This window comes from Tachysurus vachellii, chromosome 10, assembly GCF_030014155.1.
Source record: "Tachysurus vachellii isolate PV-2020 chromosome 10, HZAU_Pvac_v1, whole genome shotgun sequence".
Classification (NCBI taxonomy): domain Eukaryota; kingdom Metazoa; phylum Chordata; class Actinopteri; order Siluriformes; family Bagridae; genus Tachysurus; species Tachysurus vachellii.
The window spans coordinates 860001-882500 of NC_083469.1; the positions used below are offsets into that span (position 1 = coordinate 860001).

At 39.3% G+C, this 22500-nt stretch overlaps 1 protein-coding gene across 3 annotated transcripts in view; it reads left to right on the forward strand.

The window, feature by feature from the left end:
* Nucleotides 1–21119, forward strand: part of ltbp1 (latent transforming growth factor beta binding protein 1) — a 71454-nt gene extending 50335 nt beyond the window's left edge. For all 3 annotated transcript variants that reach the window (XM_060878960.1, XM_060878961.1, XM_060878962.1), the window contains 19 exons: nt 718–951; nt 1361–1447; nt 2724–2849; nt 3339–3464; nt 4000–4125; nt 4567–4686; nt 4950–5072; nt 7402–7524; nt 7722–7847; nt 7977–8102; nt 9262–9402; nt 11999–12160; nt 12310–12387; nt 13092–13220; nt 14295–14435; nt 15316–15486; nt 16032–16202; nt 16333–16485; nt 19365–21119. In XM_060878960.1, coding sequence (XP_060734943.1) covers nt 718–951; nt 1361–1447; nt 2724–2849; nt 3339–3464; nt 4000–4125; nt 4567–4686; nt 4950–5072; nt 7402–7524; nt 7722–7847; nt 7977–8102; nt 9262–9402; nt 11999–12160; nt 12310–12387; nt 13092–13220; nt 14295–14435; nt 15316–15486; nt 16032–16202; nt 16333–16485; nt 19365–19534 — 2633 coding nt within the window. In that variant the 3' untranslated portion in view covers nt 19535–21119. The remainder of the gene's footprint in view (nt 1–717; nt 952–1360; nt 1448–2723; nt 2850–3338; nt 3465–3999; nt 4126–4566; nt 4687–4949; nt 5073–7401; nt 7525–7721; nt 7848–7976; nt 8103–9261; nt 9403–11998; nt 12161–12309; nt 12388–13091; nt 13221–14294; nt 14436–15315; nt 15487–16031; nt 16203–16332; nt 16486–19364) is intronic.
* Nucleotides 21120–22500: the final 1381 nt, after the last annotated feature.

Here is a 22500-nt window from a genome sequence, read left to right on the forward strand (position 1 = left end):
ATACACTACCGTTTCTGGGTTGTCTGACTTGTCGTTGTGTTTTCGGATTTGTTAATGTGTTTTCGGGTTTGTTAATGTGTTTTCGGATTTGTTAATGTGTTTTGCACTTCTCAGCCACCGTAGATTAGTCACTAAATCATCAGATTATACAATAAATATCCTGTCATTCATTCAGTGTCATATTTTTGTTTTTTGTTCATTCTTTCAGATTTTTTTATCTCAAGGTCAGATTTGTAACGCAGGACATTTTGTACCAGTGATTGTGTACCAGTGATTGTGTTCCAGTGATTGTGTACCAGTGATTGTGTATCAATGATTGTGTACCAGTGATTGTGTACCAGTGATTGTGTACCAGTGATTGTGTACCAGTGATTGTGTACCAGTGATTGTGTATCAATGATTGTGTACCAATGATTGTGTACCAGTGATTGTGTTCCAGTGATTGTGTACCAGTGATTGTGTACCAGTGATTGTGTTCCAGTGATTGTGTACCAGTGATTTTTAAATGTTGTCTTTACATTTTTATTAATTAGAGTTTGTTTTGTTTTTAAATCCAGACTCCAGACTCACTCCTGTTGTGACGCCTCTGATATTTCACCAGTTTTTTTCACTGATACTTTTCTGTATTTTCAGTCATCGTGGAGCTTCGATGTTCGACCAAAGTGGAAGTGTAAAACAATTTAAAACAGAAATAATCGCTGTGTCTTTCTCTCTCAGCTGCGTTTAAGGAGATCTGTCCTGGAGGTTTGGGTTATCACGTGACCAACCCGTACATCTATAAACCCAAACCTCCTCCTGCTCCTCCTGTGAACCCGGAGGTTTACGAGCGAGGTGACACACACCATCCCACGCTCATACACCCCAAACCCACCACAGCCATCGCACCGCTACCCGTCCCCACGGTCCAGAAACCCATTGAGGCCTTCGGCTTCACCGAGAGACACCTACCAGGTGACCCCATAAATTTAATACCATTATAAATGCTTTGGGTTTAAAATGTTAATGTATCATTGATGGATTTTAGGATGTTGAGTTACAGTTTGATCTAAAGTCATGTGTACGTTGGTCAGTAATGTCGTTAGTTATCATTAATTATATTATTAGCATCATCATAATATCCGTTTCCATGTTCTTTTAAATAGATTTAATAGTAATAACCTATAGAAACCTTCAGTAACTTAATCTGTGTGTGTGTGTGTGTGTGTGTGTGTCAGAATGTGAGCTTCTGTCGTTGTTCTATTTGTGTAATATCAGTGCAGTGTTCAGTGGGGATTGGTGTGTGTTAAATATTTCTCTTTTTTCTTCTTATCTTTATTTTTTTCTTTTCTTTTTTTCTGTTTCACTCGTTCACTGCGTGTAGTGGTGGTGGAGAAAACCTCGCCCGCTGCTCCAGTTGTCCTTTTACCATCCAGCGCTAGTCAGGACATTAACCCAACTCAGTTTGCAGGTACACACACACACACACACACACACACAGAATTGAGTAATGAGACTATTCTCAGTAAATGTCTCCTCCTCTGTCCTCGTCTATATTTACTCTGTGTATGTAATAAAATAAACCTCACACACTCCTGGTTCCTGTGTATTACATCCTTTAAAATAGTCTCTCTGTCACTCAGCGTGGCCATGTGGCATCTCAGCTCTCCACACACACACCGCTAACAAAAACACTTTCCTTTTTGGACATGTCAGTTCCATGTGTGTTATTGCATCTGTGACTCCTTTTAGAAGCTCGTTGCTGTGTTTATTTTCTTTCCGCGGTGTGTATCGGTGCTCGCGGTGCCGTGCCGTATCCAGGCAACTCGGGTGTATTTAGATGCGGTGTGCCGCTGACCACACGTCCACTACGGACTAAAAATATATACACACTGTTTGTCACACTCAAAATTTAGCTGTGAATAAAAATTTCTTACATTTAACACATCACAAAAAAACTAAACAAAACCAACACTTAACTGTTTATGAACCTTCTTAATAATAAAAAGTATGTTTTAAATGTTTATCTGTGAACAGTGTCTTTAAAAAAAAGACCATTTACCAAATATTTAAGTAATTGTAGATTTTAATTAGTTCAATCTTACATTCGTGTATAAATATGAAAAAAGTTTCAAGTTGCTATCAGACGAATAGTTCAATCTTTAATAGATAGGATACACCCTGGACGGAGTGCCAACCCATCACAGGGCACACACACACACACACACTCTCATTCACTCACACAATCACACACTACAGACAATTTTCCAGAGATGCCAATCAACCTACCATGCATGTCTTTGGACCGGGGGAGGTGGTTAGCACGTTCTCCTCACACCTCCAGGGTCAGGGTTCGATTCCCACCTCCACCTTGTGTGTGTGGAGTTTGCATGTTCTCCCCGTGCCTCGGGGGTTTCCTCCGGGTACTCCGGTTTCCTCCCCCGGTCCAAAGACATGCATGGTAGGTTGATTGGCATCTCTGGAAAATTGTCCGTAGTGTGTGAGTGCGTGAGTGAATGAGAGTGTGTGTGTGTGCCCTGTGATGGGTTGGCACTCCGTCCAGGGTGTATCCTGCCTTGATGCCCGATGACGCCTGAGATAGGCACAGGCTCCCCGTGACCCGAGGTAGTTCGGATAAGCGGTAGAAGATGAGTGAGTGAGAGAGATATTGAAAAGATAAATGTTGTGGAATGTTCTGTAGACACCTTCACTCTTCTCTTTCTTTCTCTCCCTCCGTCTCTCTGTAGAAGTGAATGAGTGTGTGATCAGTCCTGATATCTGTGGTCAGGGTTATTGCTACGACACGGCCGAGAGCTACAACTGCTACTGTGACGACGGCTACAAGCTGAGCGACGAGGCCAACACGTGTTTAGGTGAGTATTACACAGTCAACACAGTTAACACGCAGAGCTGAACATCTCCAGTCAGAATGAGTTCATTAACGTCTCATGTGTCTCTAAAACGTTCACATTAAAACAACACAAAGCTTTTATTCTGAAATCCCTTTATCTTTATACACCTGCATTATTATTCTCTTCTTAATCTCATTTGTAATGTTTTATATAAAGCACTTTGAGATTTTGGACTGAAATGTGTTTTATAAATATTCATGATGATGATGATTTAATATTTAAATAATTGTGAATTATATAAAATGCATTATGAGTTTCTGAGTTTATCTGATTAGATGATTAGAGGTCAGTCTTTAAAATTGTAGAATGTTTTCTCAGGATTTCACTGATTCTGATTGGTCAGGAACTGAAGATTCATTTGTGTAATGAAAGTGTAAAAGGTGAATCAGGTAGAGTAATGAATCAGGAATCAGGCCTGAGTAATGATTCATTTGTGTTATGATGTGTTAGATGTTGACGAGTGTGTGGATGATCCTCATCTGTGTGTTAACGGTCGCTGTAAGAACACACCTGGCAGTTTCACCTGTGTGTGTGAGCTGGGCTTTCATCTGAACAAAGAGAGAACCAGCTGCGTTGGTGAGCATCAGACCCTACACACATCTATACACAACTTCAACCCAGAACCTTCAACCCAGAACTTAGAGCCTTGAAACCATTTTCCATTTCACATTGCTTTGTTTTATCTTTCTGCTTCCTCTCTACTTTTCTCTCTCTCTCTCTCTCTCTCTCTCTCTCTCTCTGTCTCTCTCTCTCTCTCTCTCTCTCTCTCTCTCTCTCTCTCTCTCTCTCTCTCTCTCTCTCTCTGTCTCTCTCTCTCTCTGTCTCTCTCTCTCTCTCTCTCTCTCTCTCTCTGTCTCTCTCTCTGTCTCTCTCTCTCTTTCTCTGTCTCTCTCTCTCTCTCTCTCTCTCTCTCTCTCTCTCTCTCTCTCTCTCTCTCTCTCTCTCTCTCTCTCTCTCTGTCTCTCTCTCTCTCTCTCTCTCTGTCTCTCTCTCTCTCTCTCTCTCTCTCTCTCTCTCTGTCTCTCTCTCTCTCTCTCTCTCTCTCTCTCTCTCTCTCTCTCTCTCTCTCTCTCTCTCTCTCTCTCTCTCTCTCTCTCTCTCTCTGTATCAGATTTAAATGAGTGTGAAGCTCCATACGTGTGTCCTGAGAACAGTATGTGTGTGAATACAGTCGGCTCGTACACGTGTCATCAGTGCAGCAAAGGATACACACTGGGTCAGAGTGGACAGTGTGAAGGTGACACATACACACATACACACAGATACATACACATACACACACACAGATACACACAGATACATGCATACACACAGATACACACACAGATACATACACATACACACACATACACACACAGATACACACAGAGATACACGCATACACATACACACACACACACACACACACACACACACACACAGAGATACACAGAGATACACACATACACATATATACACACACACACACACCATCACTATGTCAGGCGGTGGGTGGAGTTTCTTTCTTTCAGTTCCTTTTCTTTTTGTTTCTTTTTTTTTAGCTTTAGTAACTTGCTTTGTTTTATTGTTTTTGTTGCTTTTCTTTCTTTCTTTCACACTTTTCTTTTGTGTGTGTGTGCGTGTTTATGTATGTTTTTGTGTTTGTGTGTTGTGTGTCTCTCTCTCTCTCTCTCTGTAGATGTAGATGAGTGTCAGAATGGGAGTGTGTGTCCGTCTGGTCTGTGTTATAACACACTTGGCTCATACATATGCAGCCCATGTCCTGAAGGCTTCCAGGGCAAAGATGGCAAGTGTGTGGGTAAGTAATGACCTTATCTGTGTGTGTGTGTGTGTGTGTGTGTGTGTGTGTGTGTGTGTGTGTGTGTGTGTGTGTGTGGATTGTGTTTATATCACTGTCTACACTCTGTGTGTGTAGAAATCGATGTGTGTGTGTGTAATGGTTTGTGTTTATATCACTGTGTACACTGTGTGAGTGTAGATATCGATGAGTGTGTGTGTGTGTGTGTGTGCGTGTGTGTAAAGGTTTGTGTTTATATCACTGTGTACATTCTGTGTGTGTAGACATTGATGAGTGTGTGGACAGATCTGTGTGTGCTCACGGTCAGTGCTCCAATAGTGAAGGTTTCTTCATCTGTACGTGTGATGATGGTTTCGCTCCAACTCCAGACCGCAAAGCCTGCACAGGTAAATGACCAATAACACACAGGTAATCTACCAATAATACACAGGTAATCTACCAATAATACGCAGGTAATCTACCAATAATACGCAGGTAATCTACCAATAATACACAGGTAATCTACCAATAATACACAGGTAATCTACCAATAATACGGAGGTAATCTACCAATAACACACAGGTAATCTACCAATAACACACAGGTAATCTACCAATAACACACAGGTAATCTACCAATAATACGCAGGTAATCTACCAATAACACACAGGTAATCTACCAATAATACACAGGTAATCTACCAATAATACACAGGTAATCTACCAATAACACACAGGTAATCTACCAATAATACGCAGGTAATCTACCAATAACACACAGGTAATCTACCAATAATACACAGGTAATCTACCAATAACACACAGGTAATCTACCAATAACACACAGGTAATCTACCAATAATACACAGGTAATCTACCAATAACACACAGGCAATCTACCAATAACCCACAGGTAATCTACCAATAATACACAGGTAATCTACCAATAACACACAGGTAATCTGCCAATAACACAGGTTATTAATACCAATAATACACAGGTAATCTACCAATAATACACAGGTAATCTACCAATAACACACAGGTAATCTACCAATAACACACAGGTAATCTACCAATAACACACAGGTAATCTACCAATAACACACAGGTAATCTACCAATAACACAGGTTATTAATACCAATAATACACAGGTAATCTACCAATAATACACAGGTAATCTACCAATAACACACAGGTAATCTACCAATAACACACAGGTAATCTACCAATAATACACAGGTAATCTACCAATAACACACAGGCAATCTACCAATAACACACAGGTAATCTACCAATAATACACAGGTAATCTACCAATAACACACAGGTAATCTACCAATAACACAGGTTATTAATACCAATAATACACAGGTAATCTACCAATAATACACAGGTAATCTACCAATAACACACAGGTAATCTACCAATAACACACAGGTAATCTACCAATAATACACAGGTAATCTACCAATAACACACAGGTAATCTACCAATAACACAGGTTATTAATACCAATAATACACAGGTAATCTACCAATAATACACAGGTAATCTACCAATAATACACAGGTTATTAATACCAATAACACACAGGTAATCTCCAATAATACACAGGTAATCTACCAATAACACACAGGTTATTAATACCAATAATACACAGGTAATCTACCAATAATACACAGGTAATCTACCAATAACACACAGGTAATCTACCAATAACACACAGGTAATCTACCAATAACACACAGGTAATCTACCAATAATACACAGGTAATCTATCAATAATACACAGGTTATTAATACCAATAACACACAGGTAATCTACCAATAATACACAGGTTATTAATACCAATACCACACAGGTAATCTACCAATAATACACAGGTAATCTACTGTACCAATAATACACAGGTAATCTACCAATAATACACAGGTAATCTACCAATAATACGCAGGTAATCTACCAATAACACACAGGTAATCTACCAATAACTCACAGGTTATTAATACCAATAACACACAGGTAATCTACCAATAACACACAGGTTATTAATACCAATAATACACAGGTAATCTACCAATAATACACAGGTAATCTACCAATAACACACAGGTAATCTACCAATAACACACAGGTTATTAATACCAATAATACACAGGTAATCTACCAATAATACACAGGTAATCTACCAATAATACACAGGTTATTAATACCAATACCACACAGGTAATCTACCAATAATACACAGGTAATCTACCAATAACACACATGTAATCTACCAATAACAAACAGGTTATTAATACCAATAATACACAGGTAATCTACCAATAACACACAGGTAATCTACCAATAACAAACAGGTTATTAATACCAATAATACACAGGTAATCTACCAATAACACACAGGTAATCTACCAATAACAAACAGGTTATTAATACCAATAATACACAGGTAATCTACCAATAACACACAGGTTATTAATACCAATAATACACAGGTAATCTACCAATAATACACAGGTAATCTACCAATAACACACAGGTAATCTACCAATAACAGGTAGGTAAACTCCTAATAATAGATAGGTAAACTACACTCTGGGTAAAGGCTTCTGTCAAATTCTTTAAATGTAAATGTGTGTGCGTGCGTGTGTGTGTGTTCGTGTGTGTGTGTGTGTGTGTGTGTGCGTGCCTGCGTGCGTACGTACGTGCGTGCGTGTGTGTGTTACAGACATTGATGAGTGTCAGGATGAGAGTGTGTGCACGAGAGGTCACTGTGAGAACACAGAGGGAGCGTTCATCTGTCACTGTGAGAGCGGATTCAAACTCTCAGAATCAGGAGATCAGTGTGATGGTACACAGACACACACAGACACACAAACATACACACACACTATAATAAGCTACATTACAAAGACACACACACAGACACACAAACACACACACAATAATAAGCTACATTACAAAGACACAACAGCGCATCATACGAACTATTTGCATTGTACACTGTGTGTATTTGATACAGTGGTGTAATTGTGTGTGTGTGTTTAGATGTGGATGAGTGCCAGGAGCTGACGGGGCTGTGTGATGGTGTTGGTCAGTGTGTTAATAACATTGGATCGTACCACTGTAACTGCCCCCCAGGGTACAGGCAGGTCAATGACACTCGCTGTCAAGGTAACACACACACACACACACACACACACACACACACACACTCACACACTCACACACTATAAACAGTTCTTTGCCTCTGCCTTTCGTCTGTACTTACATTTGTGTGTGTGTGTGTGTGTGTGTGTGCAGATGTAGATGAGTGTGAAGAGGAGACACTGAAGCTGCACAGTGTGGATTGTGTAAACACTGAGGGCTCATTTTACTTCATCTGTGAGCCCGGATACGCCCGGACACAGGATCCACCCGCTTGTGAGGGTAAGTACACACACACACACACACACACACACAGACACACACACACACACACAGAGACACTCACTCAGGTCTGGAGGGAATCAGTGCTGAGTGTAAAGTATTCCTTAGTGTCTAGACAGCAGCTGAAATGTTTCCTCTTTTACTGCAGGATAAAAAAACAAATGTGAAAGACATTACAGAAATTTTCACCTCTTTTCTCATTGTGTGTGTGTGTGTGTGTGTGTGTGTGTGTGTGTGTGTGTGTGTTTTATTCTCTCATCTGTATATCCTGTCTAGAATCTGTGTTGTGTATTAGTATGTAAGGTGTGTGTTAGTGGAATGTACTGTGTGTGTGTGTGTGTGTGTGTGTGTGTGTGTGTGCTTTAACCCCCAAGTAAAAACTTCAGATGGGAAGATTAGATAAAGTTTTCTGCTCATTTCATGTTTGGTTTCTGAAATAAATTTCTTTAAATTATTATTCAATTATCTCTTAAATCCTCACACACTTACACCATGTATTCTTTCTCTCTATATAATATATGATATATAATAATAACAGGAATAATAACAGTATTATTATTGTTGTTGTTGTTATTATTAATAATAATAATAATGATGATTATGATGATGATGATGATGATAATAATAATAATAATAATAATAATAATAATAATAATAACAGTAGTGATAATAATAATAATGATGATGATGATAATAATAATAATAATAATAATAATAATAATAATGATAATAATGATAATAATAATAACAGTAGTGATAATAATTATGATGATGATAATAATGGTAATAATAATGATGATGATGATAATAATAATAATAATAATGATAATAATGATAATAATAATAATAATAATAATAATAATAATAATAATAATAATTTGTTAAAAACCTTTGTGTGTGATACAGAGCTGTGATAATTCCTCTACACACACTATGTGACATTTCTTCAGTTTTCCCCTTAATTAGTTTCCATTTATTGTTTGACACAAAAATAATCTGACTGTTGGTTTGATCTCCTCCTGATGTATACGACTGTACACGACTCTCCTTATCGTTAAATGAGCTCAGAGACTTTAGGAACAGAAATAAAGCTTGTAAGGAAGTAACCTGTAACCTGTTGTGAACGGATCATCCTGAGCATCTGTGTTCTCTCTTGTAGACATGAACGAGTGTGAGCTCCTGAGCAATGTGTGTGGGGAGGCTGTGTGTGAGAACGTACCGGGTTCTTTCGTGTGTGTGTGTCCTGAAGAAGGCTTCGAGTTCAACCAGATGACGGCTAAGTGTTTACCCGCACCTAAAGGTAACCAAACAGTTCAAAGTATCGAAGAAGTAAATCTGCAAAGCTTCATCAAAAATAATGTAAAGAATTTAAAATGTAAACATATTTTTGTTTAACACTTTTTTCATTGTTAGTATTTTATAATTTTATTCTAAAATAGGAGCGAATGGGGTGCACAAACTTTTGATTGTTAGTACACAGTACATTCAATACATACAACAAATCCTTGAGCTATTTTATTATTTTGTCTCATAATAATCTTTGTGGTTCTTTAAGAGTTTCCTCTCGTCTCTGTGAAGGTTTACAGATTTAATTGTTTTATTTTTTTACTGTGTGATTTTCTCCACAGCTCCTCAGAGAGAAATCGTGTTTCTTCTGTTCTCCTCAAGCTGCTTGTGGCTCCATTAGAGCTGTTTAAAGGAGCAGAATGGGATTAATGCAGCTGATAAACTGTCACACTTCAGGGCTGAAGTGTAAATGACATAAAATTCAGTGTAAAGATTCATCAGTTCCTGCAGGATTTCATGAATTTGGGATTTTGCAGTTTCACCAATTTACATTTTCCACAAAATAAATGCAGCAAAAATCTTATAAAAATAAAAGATTTTATAAGATCTTATAAAAATTTTATAAATTATAAAATCAAACAGGGTCACGGTGTCTTAGTGGTTAGCACGTTGGCCTCACACCTCCAGGGTTGGGGGTTCGATTCCCGCCTCCACCTTGTGTGTGTGGAGTTTGCATGTTCTCCCCGTGCCTCGGGGGTTTCCGAAAATTGTCCGTAGTGTGTGATTGCGTGAGTGAATGAGTGTGTGTGTGTGTGTGCCCTGTGATGGGTTGGCATTCCGTCCAGGGTGTATCCTGCCTTGATGCCCGATGACGCCTGAGATAAAATCAAACATTTGAAATTCTCTGAAATTCTGTGGAACTGAAATAAAGCAGTGTTTTATGTTTTATTGTGTCATTTACACCACAGTGCTACTGAGTTCTGCATTCTGCATTCTGATTGGTCACGTGTTGGTGTGTTGTTATTGGGTGTTGTTATTGTTTCTATAGCAACAGCTCATTCACTGAGAATTTGAATATAAAGTGAAATCTAAGTTTTATATTTATTTATACACACACACACACACACACACACACACACACACTCCAGCTTGTCTTTCTCTGTCTTGTAAACAGACTCTAGGTGGAAATGGAGGAGAATAAACAGTGAGATTGGATCTTGTGTGACGTCGTCACGCTAAACTTGAATGGCTTTAAATGCCTGGTGTAAAGGAATGTTAACTTCTGTGTGTGTGTGTCTGTGTGTGTTTGTATGTTTGTGTGTGTGTGTGTGTGTCTGTGTGTGTTTGTATGTTTGTGTGTGTGTGTGTGTGTCTGTGCGTGTGTCTGTGTGTCTGTGTGTTTGTATGTTTCTGTGTGTTTGTATGTGTGTGTTTGTATGTTTCTGTGTATGTGTCTGTGTGTGTCTGTGTGCTTGTATGTTTCTGTGTGTCTGTGTGTTTGTATGTGTGTGTATGTTTGTATTTTTTTGTGTGTGTGTCTGTGTGTGTATGTGTGTATGTCTGTGTGTGTGTCTGTGTGTTTGTATGTTTCAGTGTGTGTGTTTGTATGTTTCTGTGTATGTATGTGTGTGTGTGTCTGTGTGTGTGTATGTGTGTGTATGTGTGTGTGTATGTTTCTGTGTGTTTGTATGTTTCTGTGTGTCTGTGGGTTTGTATGTGTGTGTGTTTGTGTGTGTGTGTGTGTGTGTGTTTGTGTGTGTGTCTGTGTGTGTGTCTGAGTGTTTGTATGTTTCTGTGTGTGTGTCTGTTTGTACATGTGTGTGTCTGTTTGTGTGTTTGTGTTTATGTATGTTTTTGTGCATCTGTGTATGTTTGTGTGTTTGTGTTTATGTGTGTTTTTGTGCATCTGTGTATGTTTGTGTGTTTGTGTTTATGTATGTTTTTGTGCATCTGTGTGTGTTTGTGTGTTTGTGTTTATGTATGTTTTTGTGCATCTGTGTATGTTTGTGTGTTTGTGTTTATGTATGTTTTTGGTTATTAAAGTGTTTAGTTTCTATGTTAATAACAGCGACTGCAGTAATTTGTTACATTTTGATCAGAATTTAAAATAAAATTGATCAGAATGTTTCATTTAAAATCATTTGAAAACGAACAGATCAGATGACACGTGACACGTGACACGTGACGAGCTTCTACTTTGTACACAACTGTGATGGCAAACAAATAAGATTTAGACTTTAAGCAGATGAGAAGCTGCTTCTCTCTGAGCGATTCATGTATTAATCACCAGCTCTGTTTTTATTTTAATGCACACAAACTTCAGAAATCTTTCTGATGTCCTGACATTACACCAGCTGTAGTGTACGAGGAAATGCTAAAAACGATCCTCACCGCTAACACACGCTAATCCATAGCTAAAGGAGTTATAGGGTTTATGTGGAGAGAAATTTGTCTCTGGAGAGAAACTCGTGTCTGTATTAATGAACTTTTTTCTGACTATCTCTCTGTCCGTTATTGCATTAGCGTAGCGTAGCTAATGGTGGGGTTCCTGCTGAATATAGTGATGTTCTGTGTGCAGACTGACGTGAGGTTGTGATGTTTGTGTTCAGCCTCGTCCACAGAGAGGAGAGTGTGTTACTACAACCTGAGCGATGAGAATCTGTGTGATAACGTTCTGGCCAGCAGCGTGACCATCGAGGAGTGCTGCTGTACGCTGGGGGCAGGATGGGGTGACAACTGTGAGGTTTTCCCCTGCCCTGTCCAAGGCTCGGGTAAGAGTACAGAGCTGCAGTAAATCACTGTCTTCAAAATAATTCTTAGCTGTCTTCATTTTCATTATTTTATTACATTTAATTAGCATTTAGCACATAACATATATGAACACCGTCACAATGACATCACTGTCTTCTGTTTTCAACAGATCCGTTCGCTCAGATGTGTCCAGCTGGAAAAGGCAGAATTCCAACTGGAGAAAACACCTCACCTGCTACCTACAAAGGTGTGTGTGTGTGTGTGTGTGTGTGTGTGTGTGTGTGTGTGTGTGTGTGTATGTTTGGTGTTTGCTGTGCTTTGATGTTGTGTTACTGCTCTGTATTTAAAGTATATCTGGAGCAGCAACTTAAGACTTGTGAAAGACCAGACACACACACACACACACACACACATGCACACACATACAAACACACACACACATACACACACACACAGACACACACACACACATACAAACACATACAGACACACAGAAACATACAAACACACACACATACAAACACATACAGACACACACACACAGACACACACACATACAAACACATACAGACACACACACAGACACACATACAAACACACACAGACACACACATACAAACACATACAGACACACAGAAACATACAAACACACAGACACACACACAGAGACACACAGAGACAGACACACACACACACACACACACACACACACACACACACTTTAGTGTCAGTGTGCCACAGGTTCCCTGTCTGGCAAAAACCACAGGATGAAACCCATTGTTTATGCTATAAAGACCATTAGAGTGGCATCAACCTATGTTTTAAATAAATATATATATTTTTTTATTATTTACATTTTTTTAGGTATTTACTACATTTGTAGTATTTACATTCATAAAAATCTCTCTCCCTCTATCTCTCTCTCTCTCTCTCTCTCTCTCTCTGGATCAGATGCTGATGAATGTGAAATCTTTAAGGATGAGATCTGTAAGGACGGATTCTGTCAGAACACACCAGGAGAATTTGAGTGTTACTGTAAAGCTGGACTCTACTACGATGAGACCAAACTACAGTGTGTAGGTGAGCTGGAGGAGGGATATGATGTAGGGGTGGTGATGTAACAGGGTGGTGATGATGTAACAGGGTAATGATGATGTAACAGGGTGATGATGATGTAAGAGGGTGATGATGATGTAACAGGGTAATGATGATGTAACAGGGTGGTGATGATGTAACAGGGTGGTGGTGATGATGTAACAGGGTGGTGATGATGTAACGGGGTGGTGATGATGTAACAGGGTGGTGGTGATGATGTAACAGGGTGGTGATGATGTAACAGGGTGGTGGTGATGATGTAACAGGGTGGTGATGATGTAACAGGGTGGTGATCTAACATTATTATGTGAGGTGACTAAAAAGAACACACACTAATCACAATATGATCACTGAAACATTAAATAGATCATTTACCACACATATCTACAACTATCTACAACATCTATCACATGGATACAAAAACGTGTGTGTGTGTGTGTGTGTGTGTGTGTGTGTGTGTTTTGTATTGAAAAAGCAGACTGAAAAACACTCAGACATTATTTAGACTTGTATATAAATAAATAAAGAAATAACATCATGCTTGTGGTTGTGGTAGAGAGAGAGAGAGAGAGAGAGAGAGAGAGAGAGAGAGAGAGAGAGAGAATCATAAAGAACATTTTGTCAAGTGCATAAATAGGTAAACACACACACACACACAGACACACACAGTGGATGTATAAATCATGGCTTGGCATTGGCACATGACATTCAGGCATGTGGGAGACCATGAGGCTCAGTTCCTGTGTGTGTGTGTGTGTGTGTGTGTGTGTGTGTGTGTGTGTGTGTGTGTGTGTGTGTGTGTGTAGGACTGCGGTGTGCCATATTACTGTGGTGTGGGTCATTATGGTGCAATGATCCTCAAACATTCTCCACCCAAACTTTTACCATTTAAATCCAACACCCACACACAGGAACTGAGCTCATGGAGTCCCACAAGCCTGAATGGCATGTGCTAATGCTGTGGTCTACCCCCCCCCCCCCCCCCCCCCCCACGTCCCCCCCTCTCACTGTCTCTCTGCCCCCCGTCTCTCTCTCTCTCTCTCTCTCTCTCTCTCTCAGACACAGACGAGTGTTCAGACGGGTTGAACTGTGTGGATGGTCAGTGTTTAAACAATCACGGGTCGTATCAGTGTTTCTGTTCACCTCCTCTGGTGCTCGATGAGACCAATAAGCGCTGTGTTTTCCATGAGGTTGTTGCAGGTAAACACTGAGCACACTGCGCTTTCTATAATACACACTCTCTCATAAAAACCTTTTTACATAAGTTCCTTTTTTTTGTTCAGATAAACACTGCCGAATCAGTCTGTCAAATTTTACCTTTAACTCTTTTAGCTACGTTACAGGTTTTTTTAGAAGTATATTAAAAATTCTGTCATTAATTAAATAATCTAATCATTTTTAACTAAACTGGCTTTAGCCTCGCTAATATGACCAGTCTTTTTTTTTCTAGCTAGCCTAGCATGGAGAAAACTCTACACAATTCTACACAATGCTACACAACTCTACACAATTCTACACAATGCTACACAACTCTACACAATTCTACACAACTCTACACAATTCTACACTGTTCATATTTTATAAGCTAAAATAGATATTTTTAAAAGCTTAAGTGAAGTTTACTGATAATTATTCACTATTACTTCCTGAAGGCTAGTCAGCTAGTTGCTAAGTACTTAATTTAGCATGTTAGTTAAGCACTTTTTCTTTTTTTCATATAAATATTAGCCGTGATTACGTTTCATTCAGGTGTCATCAGTCTGAAACACTACGACAAACACCGTCAGTTTCTGATTACAGTAAAGACTCGCCAAGAAAACTGTTTGAAATGTGTTTCTTTAAAAAAATAAGTTAAAAATCAGAAGTTTAGAACTGATAAAGTTACAAACTAAAATAAATTTTAAAATGTCTAAAGATAATAATAAATCTTAAATTAGATTTGTTTCTTCTTCTTCTTTTGGTGAATCAGTCGTCACTTGATAGCTGCTGAAATGTGAAGCTTGAAATGACATATTTTATTGTACTGAATTATTCTGTACTTTTTCTTACTTTGTGTGTGTGTGTGTGTGTGTGTTCACAGAGCCCAGTGAGCAGCAGGGTGTGTATCAGGGGATCTGTTGGCAGAATGTTTCTCCTGAACACACCTGCACCAACATACTGAGTAACCAAGTGACCACTTACACTGAGTGCTGCTGTCTGTATGGAGAGGCTTGGGGGATGGACTGTGCACTGTGTCCTCCTAAACATTCTGGTACACTCACACACACACACACACACACACACACACACACACAGTTTTACACCAGTGTCCTGATCATCACCTTTAAACACAAACAATCAGCATTACAACTAAAAAAATCAGGGATAGAAAATACGGACTGAAGAAGTTCCTCGTACCTTAAACATAAAAGCTAAAGAGAATTTTAAATGAAACTGAAAGTCTGACGTGATGCTGTGTGAGAGAGAAGATGGTGAGGGTTAATCAGTGGAACAGGAGTCTCGTCTGTCACCAGTAAATCACTGCATGAACAGAGCTGCTGGAATGATGACATTCATCACTGCTTTAACTGAACACAGCGGCGTCCACACTCATTATTCAGCAGCTCACACAGTAGAGTAGAACTTCATCCAGAACACACACATTTACTTTGGAGTGACTCACTGATTCACTGATTCACTGACTCACTGATTCACTGAGTGTGTGTGTGTGGGAGATTTTATCATATGTTTAATTCATTGTGCTGATTTGTCCTCCATGTGAAAACAATGTTTCTCATGTGATTGTTCTCTCTGTAGAGGATTACGCCATCATGTGTAATATTCGAGACTCCGGATCGGTCCGGCGGCCGTACGGTCAGGATGCTCTGGTCGCCGGACCTGTCCATGAGTACGAGGTCGGCTCAGAGTATGACTCACGAACCTTAAACCCAAACCCGACCTACTACGAGGACTATGACGATTCTAACAGTGAGTAACAGTAACACTGCTGTGCTGCTCTCTGGTGCCATCTTGTGGTCACTTCAGTACAAACACTGGACTGGAGAGTGTTTACAGTGTGCTGATGATGTGAGTGACGAGTGTGTTTGTGTGTGTTTAGTGAGGAGATACGAGGCGTTTGAAGGACTGCGAGCTGAGGAGTGTGGAGTGTTAAACGGCTGTGAGAATGGACGCTGTGTGAGAGTGCAGAAGGGATACACATGTGACTGCTTTGATGGATTCACACTCGACATGTCCAGAATGGCCTGCGTTGGTATGCGCACATGCACACACACACCCATACATACACACACATGCCCATACACACACACAAACACCCACAAACACCCATACACACAAACTTATGCACACACCCATACACAAACACCCATACACAAACACAAACAAACACCCACAAACACACACAGACACCCATAAACACACACTTGCGCACACACAAACACCCATAAACACACAAACGTACGCACACACAAACACACACAAACACCCATAAACACAAATAAACACACAGACACCCATACACACCCATACACACACACAAACATCCATACACACACAAACACCTATACACACAAACACCCATACACACACAAACTTACGCACACACAAACGTACACACACACAAACACACACAAACACCCATACACACAAACACCCATACACACACCCATAAACACACACAAACACACAAACAAACACACAAACATCCATAAACACACACAAACAAACACACAAACATCCATAAACACCCTCAAACATCCATAAACACCTTCAAACACCCATACACACATAAACACCCATACACACATAAACACCCGTACACACACACAAACACCCATAAACACACACAAACACCCATACACACACACAAACACCCATACACACACACAAACACCCACACACACACACACACACACACAAACACACACACACAAACACCCATACACACACACAAACGTACGCACACACAAACACCCATACACACACAAACACCCATACACACACACAAACACCCATACACACACACAAACACCCATACACACACAAACACCCATACACACACACAAACACAAACATTCATACACACACACAAACAAACACACAAACACAAACTTGCACACATGCACACAAATTTACATACACACACTCGTTCACTTACACACTCAAACTTCCACACAAACAATTACATACACACAAACTTGCCCACATGCACACACACTTATGTACATACACATACAAACCTCCGCACACACACACCACACATATGTAGCCGGTCTGCCCGTCTGTGTCGTATCTGGCGACCGTTGTGTTCTTGTGCAATGTGAAATAAGAGACTAGAGACAGTCTGCTGGTTCAGGTGCTGTTCTTTATCCAGGTTGCTGCATACATCAGAAACATGCAGTTACAAACCGTTGCACACTCAGTTGCCTGCTCCTGCTAAACATTCCGACACAAACACAGAATTAGCAACCACGCTAAACAGACCAACCTCTATGCTAACGGATAACGTGGCACTGCAGTCCCTCAGTTACAAACACAACTTCCGCTGCAGTTTAAACACTTTCGTGTTACATTCTAACAAAAAAAACAGCATTTTATTGTACATACAGTGGGGAGATGTAGTATTTGTTACACTTTGTTTTTTTTTGCAGGTTTGCATATATATGTATATATCATAGGTACTCTTTAACTGTGAGTGACGGAATCTAAAACAAAAATCCAGAAAAATCACACTGTATGATTTTTAAATAATTAATTTGCATTGTATTGCATGACATAAGTATATGATACATCCGTAAAGCAGAACTTAATATTTGGTACAGAAACCTTTGTTTGCAATTACAGAGATCAGATGTTTCCTGTAGTTCTTGACCAGGTTTACACACACTGTGGCAGGGATTGTGGTCCACTCCTCCATACAGACTCCTCCAGATCCTTCAGGTTTCGGGGCTGTCACTGGGCAATACACACTTTCAGCTCCCTCCAAAGATTTTCTATTTGGTTCAGGTCTGGAGACTGGCTAGGCCACTCCAGGACCTTGAGATGCTTCTTACAGAGTCACTCCTTAGTTGCACTGGCTGTGTGTTTCGGGTCGTTGTCATGCTGGAAGACCCAGCCACGATCTTCAATGCGCTTACTGAGAGAAGGAGGTTGTTGGCCAAGATCAAACCTGCAAAATCGACAGTGTATAAAATGCTTCTTCTCCCCACTGTATGTATATATGTTCCTATATTTTAACTAACATGAAACCATCATTTAACAATAACCCTTTTATTATGTGTTTTTCCACATTATAAACATTAGCGCTTAAAACACCGACCTCGCTCTGCTCACGCCTCATACAGACTGAAGCAAGAGCGCAGCGCTGACATCACAAACGACACGCCCACAAAACTCAAAGGAATAAAAAGAGAATAGAATGTGAATTAAAAATAAATAAATGAATACACTAATCTCTATTAACACCGGTTACACATACACACACACACACACACACACACACACACAAACCTGCACACCCCCCCCCCCACACACACACACACAAACTTGCACACACACATACACACACACACACAAACGTGTACACATACACACACACACACACAAAATCATTCACACACACACACAAACTTGCACACACATACACACACACACACACACACACACAAACTTGCACACATACACACACACACACACAATCATTCACACACACACACACAAACTTGCACACACACAAAATTGCACACATGCACATACGCACACACACACACACATACACACACAAACTTGCACACATACACACACACAATCATTCACACACACAAGCTTGCGCACACACACACACAGTCATTCACAAACACACAAAAACTTGTACAAATACATACACATACTCTCTCACACACACATTCACACATTCTTAAATACCTACAGACACACACACACACACACACACACACACACACAAACAATACATCTCAAAGGTGTGAACAGGTGACTAATGATCTGAATGTGGAGCTCAGAGAATCAGCTGAAGCAGAATTTATTCATATATTTAAGCTAAAAAGAAGAAATGTTCAGTTTTCACTATTTTAAATATTAAGTACAGTTTTAATACTAATGACTTTTTTTCAGATGTAAATGAATGCAGCGAGCTGAACAAGCGCATGTCTCTGTGCAAAAATGGAAAATGCATCAACACACAAGGTTCATATAAATGTCAGTGTTTGCCGGGATACACGCCATCAGAGAGACCCAACTACTGCGTTCCCATCATGCCGAGCGCTCGCACCGGCACTGAATGACCACCAGGGGATGCCACCTTCTAACTAACACACACACACACACACACACACACACACACACACACACACACAATCTCTCTCTTATTTAATCGAAGCCCATATAATCTGCACTGTATTATATCACACACACACACACACACACTCACACACACACACACACACACACACAAACATAATTCTACTTGAGATAAAGGTAAAAGTTTAACACACTTCTAATCTTATTGAGAGAAAACAGAACTGTATAAAATTGCGTTTACTGTCTTTAGGTTTTTCTCAGTTATTAAATTAGAAGGAATTTTTCATGTTTTTTTATTTTCTTGTATGTTTTTTATTTTTTATTTTAAAGAGACAAACCCTATGAACTGAAGCCTGGGGGATTAACATTCTTTTCCTCTCTTGTCCTTCCTTCCCTCTCTTTATCCACAATCCTTTGCGTCAGTTTCTTTACCACATTACCTCCACATCATATCTCCATGCCGTATTATCCAGACCATATCTCCACAGGGTATCTCCACACCATAGCTCCACACTGTATCTCCAAACCAAATCTCCACACTGTATCTCCACGCCGTTTCTTCAGACCATATCTTCATAGCATTTCTTCACATCATATCTCTACACCATATCTCCACTCTGTATCTCCATGCCATTTCTCCACACCATATCTCCACAGCGTATCTCCACACCATAGCTCCACACCATAGCTCCACACTGTATCTCCAAACCATATCTCCACACTGTATCTCCATGCCGTTTCTTCAGACCATATCTCCACAGCATATTTCCACACCATATCTCCACACTGTATCTCCACAGCATATCTCCATGCCATTTCTCCAGACCATTTCTCCACACCATATCTCCACAGCGTATCTCCACACCATAGCTCCACACCATAGCTCCACACTGTATCTCCATGCCGTTTCTTCAGACCATATCTTCACAGCATTTCTCCACACCATATCTCTATACCATTTCACCACACTGTATCTCCAAACCATATCTCCACTCTGTATCTCCATGCCATTTCTCCACATCGTATCTCCACAGCGTATCTCCACACCATAGCTCCACACTGTATCTCCAAACCATATCTCCACACTGTATCTCCACGCCGTTTCTTCAGACCATATCTTCACACCATATCTCTATACCATTTCTCCACACTGTATCTCCATGCCATTTCTCCACACCATATTTCAAAACTAAATCTTTTGAAAAACACTCAGTTCTACAATTCTACAAAAAATCTTAAAGTTTCCTCCAGAGGAATAACTGAAGAACCCTTTCTGACTCGAGTCTAGGTAGCTTCCTCTTAATAAGTTTTGAAGCAGCCATTGAAAACACTTTTAAAATAAATCTCACTATGACGTAACGTTCCACTATTAAAGCCTTCAAGCTAACAGCCTGCCTGCAAATCCGTGAATTAGTGACTAGCAGTGAGATGCGAATGCAGTGCATTGTGGGTAATATACATTGTTAGAAAGGTATTAGCATTAAGAAGAAAGCTGTTGAATGAATTCACGTTTATGATGTTGGTTTCTTTACGAATAAAGGAAAGGTTCTGTTAAGAACACGTGATGAACTCCTATCACACACTGTGCCTTGTTTTTAGAATTTTACTGCAGTGACCATGTGAGTTTTTGTATTAATAATAAAAATAAAATTCTCTGCATCTGGGACATTAAACAACAATCATTTTTTTTTAAATCCCTGCTTCCACATCGTTCCATATTTATCCTGTTTTTCTGAGAAGGAAACTGATCTGGAATCAGATCGTCGTGTTTATTTTTCTAGATCAGCTCTTCAACCTCACGTTCATGTTAGACAGGATAAAGTGCTAGCGTTAGCTATTCTGAACATGTAGCATTACAGCAGATAGCTAGCTAATAGCTTTATAAAGTAAAATTAATTTGAGCTAGCTGGCTAGCGGGACACTGAGAGAGGCTCATCACCGAGTAGCTAAATAACCAGCTAGCTACCAGAGAACACTAACATCAAACACAGCAGCATGGGGCTAACATAACATATATCAGCTAACATGCCAATTTATAGCTAGCTAATCACTGACAATCTGTTAAGTGTTCTGTATCTGATTTCAACAAAAAGTTTCCATGTTTCAATCATGTGACCCAGTAGTAGTAAATTAGCTAGCAATATTAGCCTTTTAGTTTAGTAAATTATTTAGTAGAGTAATATAGAACCCTAGAGCTAGTAAATTAGCAGAAAACAATTTAGAAACAATAACCTCCTGTGGTTACTTTAATAAGCTAGCTGTTGTAACCTTGTGTATAAGTAGTTTAGCTTGCAATAGTATCCTACTAAGTTAGCTAACTATAGTAATCTAGTAAATTAAAAAAAATACTTAGTTATATAATTATACAATAATATATTACTTTTGTACTTTAAGTAAATTAGCAAGGATTCTTTTAATAGTATTCTAATTAGCTAGCATAGAAACAGAGTACTAGAAAATGAGTTAATAGATAAATAATAGCCTGTGTTTCGCTAGTTAAAGGTAACTTGACAATCTTTGTGTAACTAGAACTAAAGCTAAAACTGTCCTTGACACATTCTACAGCTAAACTGTTAGCATACCTGCGCTGTAGCAATCAAACCCTCGCTAGTGTGAATGTCAGGTTACTTAGAGAACTGAGATAAATATGGAATGTAGCTTTTAGCCTTTAGCTTTTTTTACTCAAATGACTCGACTCTTGATGTGAAAAATGAAGTGCCATCTTGTCATATATATATCTATATCTATATCTATATATATATCTATATCTATATCTATATATATATATATATCTATATATATATATATATATATATATATATATATATATATATATATATATATATATATATATATATATATTACATGTTTTTAACCCAAATAAATTTATCTGGAGAAAAGTCTTGCCAGGTTGCAAAGCTGCTATTAAACAGCCGTGGGATTTCCTTTG